Genomic DNA, 14,371 nt, shown 5'->3' on the forward strand with positions numbered 1-14,371 from the left:
ACTATACCACCATCTTTCAAAACAGCAAAGACCTTTTTATAATTACATAAATGAACAGATATAAGAATTTTGAAAGGCATTCTGGATTTATGACTTTATGGATTATAAAACAGTGTGCAGTTGGCTGTAGTTCAGAAACTTGTCTAATCTGAATGGAAAAGATGACCTCATCACACAGTTTCATAAATTATGCTCAAAATCGACAGACGAGAGACAGCCAAAGAAAATAATGCTTATTAGTATTTGATAGGTGTGTAGTGCAGTAAGTAAATGATGTTTGTGTAGTTTTGGGGACAGCTATTAAATGGCAAAAAGGGAGATCACAGTGTATGGAATATATAATCCTACAAAAAAGGGAAATCACCTACAACATTGTTACAGTACTTTAAAAAAAAAAAAATCTATCCATGATATTAGAGTCAGTGTTGTAGTCCAGAGAGAGCTGAAACAAGTTCACATTAAACTACAAAAAAAAAAAAAATCGATGAAAAATCACTGATACATCTGCTCACAACCTGTGTAGATTAAGTCACCTTGAAAAACACATAACATTTTTGTGGTAATCACATTCTTTCCTCTCCAAAGACAACAACAAAAATCTGTGGACAGGCTTAACATCTCATGGCTCTCTTGCAGCTTAAACTTGCCCAGTTTGGTTTTCCATTAGAGTAAATAATATTCCATGTTCGATGGGATTTTAAGTGAGATGAAACTAGAAATACGCCATTTTCTTTTTTTTCTCCATTCCTTTTCAAATTGGGGTTCTTCAAACTCTCAATCTGTAGGGTGCTCAGTTTTTGCAGAAGACAGTGTACACAGAAGTTTTAAGATAAGAAAGGGGTCAGCTAACAACTTCATCTCAGTATAAATGCTTTTTAAGGCCACGTTATATATGGCTGAGTTTTCACAAATAACTTTCACAAATTATTTCACAAATAACTTTCTATTACAGAATGAATTAAGGATGAATTTATTTTTATAAAACAATTTTACTTTGAAAAGACCCACCCCACATAAAGATAGTTCCAAAATACTGTACATTAGATTGAGAGACCATGTCTATTTTATAGAATGTGACAGCCTGGGACCTAGTATGGGGCCTAACAAGAAGCATTTGTGGAATTCAAATACCTTTACCAAAAATTTTAGATGTTTTATAGATGGTTATAATGGGCCAATGAGCATTTTTAGGGGTAAAATCACCTCATATTTTCTGCAAGTTATTTAAGGAGAAACAAAGAAAACAGCTCTAGATGTACTTAGTACTCCCTGGTGTGAACCAGAGATTACAAGCCAGAAGCTATAAGCTGTACTCAACTCACAGGATGCATTTGATTTGGGCCCCCAAGTTGTTTTTAAATCACTCTAATGACTTGCCAATATTTTAAAAAGCGAGTGTTTTCAAAAAAAGTCCAGGTTTCAAGAGAACTTGAAAAATAGGAACTGGGCCTCACTGGGCCAACGGCGCAGCCCCCTTGGGTGGGCAGCAAGCAGCTCTGGAACCGGTCAGTCCCTATCAAGGCACCGGTCACTGGGCGACAGGTATAATCGGGCTGGTGCTGTTGTTTTCTTTCAGTGAAGTGAAAAGTGGTATGTCTTTATCAAAAGATAAACTGTGAGGAGCGAATCTTTTAGAACAAGGCAAAAAAAGAAGCTATTTCTTTGTGGAAATGAAAAAAAAATAAGAGTTGAATATGCAAAGTTTGTTAGATCAAAAGAATATAACCTAAGACGCCACTATGAAACAAGCGTGGCCAGCTTTTCTCATTTATGTTACCTGCTTGGCCCTTGGACATCTGCTTTCATACAGTTCATTATTAAAGTTCAATAGTCTTCGTATATTCATTATTTTGGACATACCTCTTAACGATCATGTAAATTCTGCCTATTTCTTTAAGATTCAAATCAATTGTTACTTCTTCCATGAAACCTTTTCTGATCCCCTGAATTAGGGGGGAAAAAAAATCTCCGTATTTTCTAAGTTTGCCACATTCTATCACGTGTACATATTTTTACGCACACACGCAATCTTTCCTTCCAATCTGTAAACTCTTTAGGGAGAGATCCATTGTCCATTTGTTCATTTATTCACCAAATATTTATTCTCGCCCTCTGACAGCCCTGGAGATGTAAGGAGTTTCTACTCTGGGAAGATGGTATCTTAAGGCTGCCACAGGGACAGGAACAGAGTTCTGTCCCAGTGGACATGATGCCTAAAGTGAGATGGAAAGAGTCTTGAAGAATAATGCGACTCAGGCAGGAGGAAGGAAGAGTTCCAAGCAGCAAAAGAAAGCACGGGAAAAGGTCCACAGGCAAGAGCGTGGAAATGAAAGTAATTTGACGTTGTTGGTCAGCCTGGCGGTAGGGTGACAAGAGATGAGGCTAGAGAGAGGGAAGCAGGGGCCCGATCATAAAGGGCCTTGTACACCCATGTTAAAGAGTTAGCCTTATCCCAAGAGTACTTGGGAGCCAGTGAAGGGTATTAAGCAAAAGAGTGACATGGTCAAATCTGGTTTTTGACAGATAACCCTGGCTGAAGTGTGTAGAAAAACTGGGAGTGGGAATGTGGCTGGGAATGGAGGGAGAGAGGCCAGTTGGGGGCAGCGATTCTTCCGGTGAAACACACGGTAGTTTAAACCACGGGGTTCATAGCACCAGACTAGTGAACTGGTGGTTTTAAGAAATATTTAGGAAAAATTTAAGGAAATTTGGCCACTGATCAATTATTCTTGACGCCCTCTTTTCTTATTCCGCACACTAGATACTATTCACTGAATATATATATGTTCTTGGAATTAAAAAAAAAAAAAAAAAAAAAGCTGCCCCCTTTCAAAGATTTCCATCACAGCGACAAAGAAGCCCACGTTCAAATATGAAACCCACATTATCTAAGTTATAAAATCATCTGATATCATTACAAGAAAAAGTCACTGGGGTTGCTTTCGTACAGTAGTTTTTCCCCCTTTTATTGAGATATAATTGACATATAACATTGTGTAAGTTTAAGGTACACAATGTGATGATTTTGTTTCTTTCTTTTTTGGCCATGCCAGTCGGCTTGCGGGATCTTAGTTCCCCTGACCACGGATTGAACCCGGACCCCCTGCAGTGGAAGCGTGGTGTCCTAACCACTGGACCACCAGGGAAGTCCCTACGATGTGATGATTTGATACAGGTATATACTGTACATTGTGAAATGATGACCACAATAAAGTTAGTTAACACATCCATTACCTCACATAACTTTTTTTTTTTTGTAGTGAGAGCATTTAAGATTTAGCAGCTTTCAATTACATGAGTATTGTTAACTAGAGTCATAGTAATTACAGCTTACGTTACCTCTTCATCTGCTAATCCTTCTTCTTCCATAGCCACTTCTAATTTCTTCTGCCTTTTCAAAAAAAATTATTTAAATTTTAATATGTACCTAAGTATTCCCATTTAAGAAATGTACATTTATTTTTTCAAGTTTACACTCAGTTTGCCATGCTAAAAAAATCTTTCAAGTTGAATCAAAATAATCACTAAGAATAGTGACTAATATATATAAATATATACGCACATATAAATATTTCTTTCTCAAAATATAAACACAGTCCAGAATTAGCTGCCACATACTAGCCAAATGAATAATTTACTTCTAAAGCTGCCTAAATGAATCGTTAGCAAAGGTGACTCATGTTCTAATACAGAAAACTGTTATCTAATGTTCAAACCTCCAAAATCATTAACATTTATCAGAGTTTATACTAGATGTATAAAAAGGTAACTACAGTGACTAAAAGTAAAATTTTTTAAGGTGGATATCCCTGTGCTTGAACCTTGGTTTTAACGCTTATTAGCTAAAGGAGCTTGTCTAAGTGCTTCACTTAAACACTAAACTTGATTTTCCTAATTAATCACAGAAAGATGTTCAGTGCAATTAAGTACATTTTATTCTAATTCTTGGAAAATTGGAAAGTCATATACGTACATTAAAAAATAACCCATTAACTACCAGAACATTTGCTTTTCTAGGTATAGCCAAGTTCAGTTCTTCAATATTTTAAAATGCACCCTTAACGTTACTTAAGCTACAAGTGAGGAGGGTGATGGATGAAATAACTAGTAACCAGAGAGACAGCTGTGGTACACATTTTGCAACTCATTTCCAAGTGACTATTAGTATTTTATTTCTATGGTATTGCTCTTTTTCCTAGAGATAAACCTGGGAGAGCTCTTCCTAATTAGTTTTGGAGCATACCAGATAAAGACTAACTTTCAAGGATTTATCCAAATGGGTATAAGGGCTGAGGATTGAAACCATCATACAAATCTTCTGGCATTTGTTGTTTATGACAATATGTCCAAAGATAAGCTCTTTCCTAAACCACTGTTAAGATCCTTTTTATTTCTTATGGAAAATTCATAACAAAAATACCTAAAGCCTGTTCATAAATCAGCACCTAAAAGCATACCCTCCACTGACTTTCTCAATTCTAGTAATAAGCACCTACCCTGATGCTAATCACACTGATTTTTATCTTTTTTTACACATTATTCACCCAAGCCCAACCCTTCCAATGGACTAAAGTTCCTAATGCTGGATTCTGTGCCTGCCATCAGGCACCTCCAGGCGCCACAGAGCTGCTTGTTGAATGATTTGAGTTTTCTTCTCTGCAGGAAGACTCCAAAGAGTAAGAGGACCATTAACCCAGGAGGACTATCAATATACGAACAACTTTATTCTTCTGGCAAATCCCTACTGTCCCCTTTCCTCAATCCTTGCTAAAGCTAATATTTCCGTAAATTATCCCTCCTTCTGGGGAGAGATGCAATAACTTTTATCCACTTCCACACCTAAATGAGAAGACCCATGGACTTCTCTTGTACCTTTCTAAAAAATAGCTTTCCTTCTAAAATGATCTTATGCTTTGTTCTGATTGGTACTTTATTTGTCTTATGCATTTATCCAGTTAATTAAGCCTTAAAAATTCATCACATGTTTCTTAAAGTATAAGCTTTTAGAAAATAGCTGACTATTTAATTTGACTTCCATGGCATCACCATGCTTTTTTTTTTTTTTTTTTTTAATAACAGTAGATACTTTTATTCCTATTTTCCTTTGTTTGGGAACAGAGGGCAAAACTGAATTATTTTAAGGTTTCAGCAATAAAAGACAATGAACCTTTAAAATTCTGATGAATAACTTGAGTGACTGTCGAAAAAATATAGGTCGTTCCTTCCTTGGTTCTCTTTTACTTTATTCAGTCTCCCTTGATGATCTGCTCACTTCCAGAGACTTTCATTACATTTACAATTAGCATAATTTCTTACATGTTTGGATTTATTTCTAATTTATGGTGTGGTTTCTACTTGTGCCTGCCTTTTGGTATTTCAGTTTTTCTTTTTCCCTTGGCTTCTTCTGAACTTATTTTTCCCCCATCCATTTTCTTTCCTTCTATTAGTTTGAAAGTTACAAACTCTATTTTTATTCTTTTAGTGGCTACCCTAGAAATTACATGTACACTTAATTTGTCAAAGCCTGAAATTAACCAATCTTTACCCCTTTCTGTGTTGTATCCCTATCCTTAGAGACACATTGATCTCTAAGGACAATTTAATTCCACTTACTTCCCTCTTGACTGACAGTCTACTACAGGAAAATATATTTTTTAAAATACATATGACATTATCATTATTGTTGATTTTTCTTATACAGTCAATTTTGGCTGAGATTTATCCACATATTTACATTTAGATCTTCTGAATGCGATCACTTTCCTTCTGCCTAAGTTGAATCTTTTGGAATTTCTGCTGATGGCAAACTCTTAGTTCTCTTTCCTCTCTTCCTTTAGGAAATTTGATCAAAGATACGTTTGCTCTCCTCACTGTTCTCCATGTTTCTTAGCTCTCTTTTATATTTCCCTACTCTAAGTTGACTTCTGAATAGTTACTTAAGTTGCATTTTCTAGTTCTAATTCTCTCCCCAGCCACGTCTAATCTGTAGTTGGACCTGCCCAAAATTATGTTCAAAACCAGATTCTTCCCCTCGAGTTCTGTTTCGCTAAGTTGTACCACTTTCTGGTTGCCCAGGTGTGAAACTTCAGAGCCAGCATGGACTAATTTCTCTCACATTCCATACTTGGGTGGTTGCCGTGTTTTTACTGTCTTTCTCACTCAGTTCTTCCCTATTGTTGTTGTCTTAATCCTAAAGCAAGCCTCCCTTCCACTGGCCCGGACTACAGCGCTAGCCTTTCCTGTTTCTAATCCCTCCTCCCACAATCCACTCTGTACATCACAACTAAAGTAATCTTCCAGAGAAACACCTGTGATCATTTAAATCTTCTGTTCAAAAGTTTTCAAGGCTCTTTACTACCATGAAAATAGCTCCATACAAAGCATCCAAGGCTCTCAGGAAACGGTACAAATCCAGCTTGAGTTAAACTGGACAGTGCCTGACCTGGCAGAAAAGGTGCTTTCTTCTGTCTCTGATATCCTTCCTCCTGCTCTCTAACCTCTTTCTTCCCCCTTCTATGCATATATAAATAGTATAAATACTCTTCCTTAGGAGCTCTGTTTAAATGCCACCACCATTTATGAAGCCTTCCCAGTTGCTTAGTCAAAAACAATCTCCCCCTTCTTTGCCCTTCTCAAAGGGCGTACTTTTCACCCTTTCATGTAATATTCATGTGCATTATCTCCCTTACTCTAAGTTTCCTGAAGGCAAAATAACGTCATTCATTCTTTTTATAATTCTCCCATTTCCACTGATATACACACAACACTACAAATGTTTCTGGATTAAAGGCAGTCGTTAAGTAGCCCTCTAAAAGAAAGTATAAAAAAAAAGGGAGTATAAAAATATACCATAATGTCATGGTTAGAAACGTTTTGTTTAAAACATCAATTGACATGTGATATAAGTATATGGGTGCCCAGGACAAGACACTATTCTGTGAAAATGAAACAAGGAACCAGGTATACTGTCAGCATACAGGGACCCACCATATTTATATTATTCATGGACAACATGCTTACACCCCACTTGCAGTGTAACAGCTTATTTAACTACACAGAAAATTTTGACCAGCCTTTACTATACCTGGTTTCTCTCTCTTCATGCTGTAAAATTAGGTTGCTGTAGAAATTCTCCAGCGTGAGCTTGGCCACAGTCACTCTTTCCCGGGTATGGTTGCTCATAGGAAAGGTGGCTGTAGTCCCTGCCGTCATTGCCATAGTAACAGAAACTAGAACAACACAGAGGCACAAATTACTCAACAGAAAGAAAACTTTCTATCCCTTTTAACAAACTCTAGAAATGGTTTAATTTCTACTAGGCAACAACATTGTACCCTAACAGGTAAGACATTCAAATGAAACTCAAATGCCTGTAGGAACCAGGCAGGAAACAAAAATGTATGAATCAAGCCAGGTGACAACATGGAAGTTTTATGGCCCTTCCTGGACAATGTTCGTCTACTTAAAGCCAACTTTTAAAAACCACTGAGCCAGCCAAACAAAGTGCTGGTTTAAAGAAGATAATGTGGGGACTTCCCAGGTGGTCCAGTGGTTAAGACTCCGCACTTCCACTGTGGGGAGCATGGGTTCGATCCCTGGTCGGGGAACTAAGATCCCACGTGCCACACGGTGTGGCCAAAAAGAGAAAGAAAGCAGATAATGTGGGCAATTAGACAAGATAAGGAATGTAAGACTGAACTCTGGTGGCTGCTAGAGGTGGGCACTGACCCTAAGAGACTTGCCTACCATAGTCCACATCTAGACCAAAAAAAACCAAAACAAACCCCACAAAAAACAAACAAACAAAAAACCTAGAATGGTTCCATACATTAAAGAGGTTTTTGCTTATCTGGATGGGAATCATAACAGACTCTCCTAGAGGAGATCCAGATTGCCAGGGTGACCATCCAACGTTGCATTCTTAGCTGAAAAATATTCTTCCAAATCTGCCACCTACTCCCCAACACCCACCTCTCCTTAACTACATAAAGACACAGAGCCCTGGATATCGACCTGAACTGGGCTATACTCCAGGGATAATGGAATGAACCAAAGACCTTTCTCGTTCTTCATGTGAAACAAGTCAAATACAGGTTGAAAGTAAACAATTTAACTATGGCAAACTCCCAGTTCCACTGTTGTCTTAGTGGGTTTATACCTCAATTTACTGCTTGAGCCTCATTATGCCTAAAATTGCATCTATTATTTTAACATCATAAACTTGTTCCTCTGCTGACTACTATAAATCTTTTTATAACAAGAAGCTGATCACATTACTTGTTTAAATTGTTCATGGCATGTACAGCAAGTCAAATTAGCTTAGCAAGATAAACAAAGACAACTCACAAACGTGGAATGCTTCTATCTAACAGAAACTTGATGAGAGTTTATTCATTAATTTCCCCCTTTTCCTGCCTGAGGATTAAAGGCAGTGGCACTCCTAGGCATGACTGTATTTCTTCCTCACAGCAGCCTGGTAAAGAAAGGAAGTGAAGCCTGGACAAGTCACACAGCTGGTGAGCTGCAGAGTCCAACCCCACCCAAGTGCTATCTCCAACTCGCCTTTCTGGCCTTATCTGCTGCCCTTCCTCACCACTCACTCTTCTCCCCGCGTACTTGGCCCTTTCATGCCTCCAAGCCCTCACATGACCTATTCCTGAACCAGTTATGTCCTACACGCTATTTGCAGGCATCCTGCTGACCCTTTACAGCCCAGTTTGTCTGAAGCCTTCCTGCGGTGACTTCTCTAAGGTTCCCTGCCAGAAGAGACATCGATGGACCAGAAGGGGCCAAATGGCATTCTTTCAAGTGTGCTCTCTGCCATTTGTAACAAACACTCCCAGGACTGGTGCCGATCACTTCACCTGCCTATCCCACTAAACTAGGAACACCTCTGGGCAAGAACTTTTTCTGAATCATTTTTGAGCGTTCACCTTGATAGCACTGTATTGGACACACAGTAGGCATTAATGAGTGAAGGAGTCCACCTATCAAATGGGGGGGGGGTGTGGGAGGAGAGTTGAAAAAATTAGCAAAAATTGCCTATAAAGGTTGGCAACTGTGGAAAAAGAAACTTACTGAACCTTGGAGTCAGATATTTAGAGATCTAATCCAGGTCCTGCTACTAACTGATCACATGGTCTTATTGAAATCACCAGAACGCTCTGAACTCAGGTCACTTTCCGGCCCAGACAGGAATTACGGGACTTGCTCTGCCTCATTCACAGGCCTAGTCTAAGGCCATCTGAGATAATATAACATAGAAATCATACAAATGTAAGACATTATTTTAGGCATCTAGTTTAATTTTTTAATGTGCTTTAATAATAGTGAGCATTATTTTTTAAACAATAATAAAAATAAGCTCAAGAATTATTCTGGCCAAGTGATTTTCAAGCACTAAGCTTGGAATGCTACCTAAGGCAGTGCTGCCATACCATCTTCGGAAATCTCAACAGCGTTCATGTTTTATGTTTCAGGATCAGATGCAGAAAAGTCAAAGAAAGGAAAAGAGGGAATGGGATTGTATATAGCAAACATCCCAAATCATGTCTGCTAATTGGGATTTGGGGATTTGGTGAGGAGGGGGGAGCTGGGAGGATGGACGTGAAGTGGAGGAATTCAAATAAATTTAGGAAATCCAGATTATACAAAGTTTCTTACTGCAAGACTTCCCAGCATCGTTAATATGTTAATATCTATCCTGAATCCTCAAAAGAGGGTTAGGTATACATTTGCAGTAGTATTCTAGGGGGCCTCTTTAGGCATATAAAATTTAAATTTATAGATAGTTATCTTTAAACACTGGTAAAAAAGTGCCTGCTACTCTTTTTCAATATCTGGGGGAGGGGGACTTAGAAACTCCAACAAAGAGTAATTAATACCTAGAAATTTTAGAGTGCTTTCTGATTAGTCCAGAATATCTGTAGCTGATAGAGAATTTTCAGATTGGTTTGCCAATCTGCAGGAGGAAAAAAGGTCAAGACCCAACTATAGTTGTCTACAGTTTCCTTTCAAAGAGTGAATGGTGAAAAGACTAACAAACAAAACCATGCCCCTTGAAAAAAAGCACAAAGAAATAACACATCAGTAATATTTGTAGAAGTTGGAAAGAAAGATGTATGATGAACTCAGGGTGTGGCCTTGGAAGGCAGCTGACATGCTGCTCTGCTCTGTCTGGCAAGAAGCAAGGTCTGGCCTTCAGCTGCCACAGTCCCAGGGCAAGGGAATTCTGGAAGCTCCTTTATCCTCACAAAGTTCACAAGAGACTGATACACAAGACATAATGGCAATTTGCTGATTCACACAATAAGAAACTGAGGAACACGAAACAGATACTTGTATCTCTGGGCAAATGTGCTCCGTCATTGTAGACAAGCTGGATGTACAGACTGAAGAAGACTGCTTGGTAAGTATGGCATCAAAACAGAGAACTGTTATGCAATTTAACTGTTTAATGGCATAAGGATAAGGTGGAATCTTAAAAAAAAATAAGATCGATTGCTATCCTGCCCAGGACACCTCTGCCCACTTCAAAGTGGCTAGAGGAGATGGCCAATATTAAGCCCTGTTACTGACCGGGCTTTCCCAGATGATGCAAAATTGGCGGGGCTAGCAGTGGGCAGAAATATTACTGAGAAAAACTTTGGGGGAAATTTTTGTGAAACATAAAAAAGTTAGGGAATTGAAAACAATTCCAAACTACAGAAATTGTGTGCATTAACAGTACAGAAATAAATATGAAATTGTTTTAGATAAAGATTTATGAACCTGAGGTCTTTATAAAAGAGAGGTAAAGAGAAGATCAGGTTTCTCCCATATAAAGACGTAATGAGTTTATAACTCCAAGATTCAGAAGTGGATATTGAGTAATGAAAAACAACTTCCAAACACTATATAATTTAACCATCATCACTATGGTCTTTCCATTCTAGTTATACATACATGCAAGTGTGCAAGCCTTGTTTAAAAACCAAATCAGAGCAAAACCTATGTCTATTCATCTTTGTAACAAAAGTATTACAGCACCTGGCCAAGTGCTGAGCACACAGTCGGCATTCTGTAAATGACGGTGAGTAACTGAACTCAAATTTAATGGATTTTAAATTATATATGTCCCATATATAATAATTTCCTTTGGATTAAAAACTTCAGAATCACTTACTTATGTTAACCTTCAGAGAGACAAATCCTACTTGAGAGATACAACTACAGAAAAAGCCAAAAATCCCACCCTTAGTCTTGACTGAATAACATCTTTTAGAGATTAGCTTAAAAAAACAAGAAAAAATTATTACTCTCTAACCAGACACAAATAGGCTTTATAAAATTCAAATTAAACATAACTAAGAACAGAAGTGACCAATTTATTAAAAAGAATGATCTGGATGACTGGCACTTATTATACTGCAGATTTATTCCTCTAATGGATTTCACACTGTTCTTTGTCTTTTACTAAAGCCCTTTCTTTAGCCAGAAAAAGAAGAGGATACAATTTGCAAGTCTAGAATTCCTGGACTGATAAAAACAACACTAGGTGCACTTGGATTTCCTGTTCACGTGTTTTCTCCAGACTCCCCTATTCATTAATGGAGACTCTACCAATCGTTGAGTCCAGCATTCTTTCGTTTATCAAGCCTGGGGAAAGGAGATAACAAATCTGGCACTCAGGCCTTCTATAAATACATGTAGTGTCTCCAAGCATTTGCCATCACACTTCTAAAATAGGAAAACAGAGCTGCTTTACCTGACTGGTAAAACACTATTTAACCGATGATTTCACCTTAGTTTCCTCATACTATACTTCAGAGGACAGAGTATCATTAATGCCTTAGAGTATAAAAATTTTCGTAGATTCATCATTAGTTGCCACCATAGTGTCCTAGGCTGCAACAGGTCCTCAGGTTGGACACTGTGTCCACTGGGTCCCTAATGATAACAGAGCAGTCACAGCTTCTTTCCTCTATGAGGTACAATCCGAAGAGCAAGAAATTCACAGTCAGGTGGGAGTTCAAGTCCCAGCACTAACTTTTGCTACTTGTATTATTTCCAACCAACATTTACTGCAGATATACACTACCTTCCAGCACTGCACAAAGTACTAAGACTGATAAAATACAGTCCCTGCCCTTAGGGAGTTCACAATCCTATGAGGACACAAGGGAAACTCAAGGAAAAGTGTAGTCAGAGGTTTAAGAAAGGAGGAGATGCCTGAATTGAATCTTGTTGGGGGGTTGGGAAGGATAAGAGTTCACAAGTCAGATGGCCAGGGCAGAAGAGGAAGAGGTGAAAGGGCATGAAATCAACTGGCACACTTGAGTGTAGAGAAGGGCTTGAGTACATGTGGTGAAACAGCCGAAGATGAAGGTGGAAAGTCAGTTAGGAATCATGATAAAATACCTTTCATGCCATGGTAAAAAATTACCCTGAGTATAAATGGGAGTCATTTAAGGCTTTTAATTAAGTGAAGAACTAACAGCCAATAAAGAACATTTATTGAGTGTGTACCCCAGTACCAAGAACTTTTCTAAAAATGTTACATGTTTTAATACTTTTAATCCGCCTAACCACCCCTAAAATTCTGATTGGCCCTTCAGATAGATTATGCTAGCACAGGGAAGATAGCACGAAGGCTGGGAGCAGACTAGACTGGAGGAGTGTAAATTAGGTTAGGGGACTCAGTAATAAACACTCAGGGGTTACAAACTGGTGGCCTGCAGCCGTATTTTGTGGGACTTGCACTATGATTCAGAAATTAGAAGATTTCACGTAAAAATCCAGATTTCTGGTTCCTCTCCAAAAATCAAGTCTGTCAAATTTGAGCCCATATTCCTGCCTGCAAATAGGCAGCAAGGACAGAAGAAGCAGGCCCCTTGCAAGCCCGCATCCCACCAGAGTCCGCCAACTTTCTTCCCTCAGGCCCAGCCTCCTTCACTCCTTGCATTACCTGCCTGCTTCCGTAAGCATTTGAGATTCCAGTCCTGGTTTAGTGCAGAATAATAAGGGCCCAATTTCACATAGTAGCAGGAGAGATTAAAAGAAGGGCTCAGATACTCAACTGAAAACATTGAAATCTATAATTCAATTTCAGATTTGGATGACTAGGTAAATGTTGATATCATTAGCAAGAATAGGAAGTATAAGAAGAGCTAATGGTGGGGAAAGAAAATAAGTTCAAGGCTGATCCTGAGTTATTTCACCAGACACAGGATCCATGTCTCTCAAATGGATATAAACCATGCCAGCCTTATAGAGTTGATGTGATGTTCCAATGATGGCAGAGCACAGTGATGAAGGCCCAGATTGCTAGGTCTGAATTTTGGCTCAGACACTCACTGGCTGTGTGAGTTTAGGCAAATTACTTAAACTTTCTGTGCTTCAGTTTCCTGTTGACTAAAATAAAGATAATGATGGCCAACTTGTGTACATGCTTATTATGTTAATGCAAGACTTACAAGAATTATGGAAGTTAATATTTATAAAGGACTTAGAATGGTGCCTAGCACAGAGAAATGTCATGTGTTTGATAAATCAATATATAAATGAGAAAATATTTTAAACACATCTGGCTCATATTAAATGCACAAAAATGATGAATTTTCTTCCCTTCCTTACCCAGTCCTCCTGCTCATTCTTCCTTCCTTGAGCTGCTATCCTAGTAAGTTAGCTTGTAAATTTATTCTCTAGTGGATATTCTCTATCTCTTCTAGTCTTAAAACCTACTTGGTTTGAAAATTTAGAGTGCTTTTAGTGGAGAAAGAAATGTATCAAAAAGTACTTATTCAGTTTTCTAAATAGAAAGACTTGAAGTACAAGAAAAACAAAAAACAACAACAAAAGCTTTTGGTAGAAGTCTTACTAGAAGTTAGTAGTGATTTGGGGCTATGACTAGGACAGGAGAAGGTGTTCCAGAGAAAAACTAATCACTCCTCTTACAAGATGGAGTAATTCTCCGGAGACAACAGACATCCACTCTACTTATAATCTATTTACTGTGTTTAGTGCCAAGAGCTTTTGTTTTTGTTTTTCATTAGTTAATGTGACTCTCTCCATTTGGTGTGTGTCCTGTTCACTAGTCCAGAGGAGCGAATTCATACAGACAGTTGTCCTTGTTTTCTATGTGTCATAAGCCTGGTGGTGATGGCACAGTGGTGGTGAAATCAACATCATCATTTTTATTTTCAAACCTGTTTTACAAGGAGGCATTTTTCCCTGCTGACCAAAATATAGTTCAAAGGTTGACCTCCCAAAAGCTTATTTAGCTATGTAATACTGTTAATAGCAGACTATTTAAGTATGTTGATCCGAATAATTGCTAAAAATCCCTCTGCACATTGTTTTTTTAACTTGAGAAGGGAAAGTGTTTCTGAAG

General features: G+C 38.2%; 1 protein-coding gene across 1 annotated transcript in view; it reads right to left on the reverse strand.

Annotated features, from left to right (window-relative positions):
• STK38L (serine/threonine kinase 38 like) overlaps window positions 1–14,371 on the reverse strand; it is a 77,531-nt gene that overhangs the window by 17,494 nt on the left and 45,666 nt on the right. Inside the window, exons 2-3 of the mRNA XM_057557056.1 lie at window positions 7,085–7,229; window positions 3,340–3,391 (exon numbers count right to left, since the gene is read on the reverse strand). Coding sequence (XP_057413039.1) covers window positions 3,340–3,391; window positions 7,085–7,218 — 186 coding nt within the window. The 5' untranslated portion in view covers window positions 7,219–7,229. The remainder of the gene's footprint in view (window positions 1–3,339; window positions 3,392–7,084; window positions 7,230–14,371) is intronic.

Source organism: Balaenoptera acutorostrata, chromosome 11, assembly GCF_949987535.1.
Source record: "Balaenoptera acutorostrata chromosome 11, mBalAcu1.1, whole genome shotgun sequence".
NCBI lineage: Eukaryota > Metazoa > Chordata > Mammalia > Artiodactyla > Balaenopteridae > Balaenoptera > Balaenoptera acutorostrata.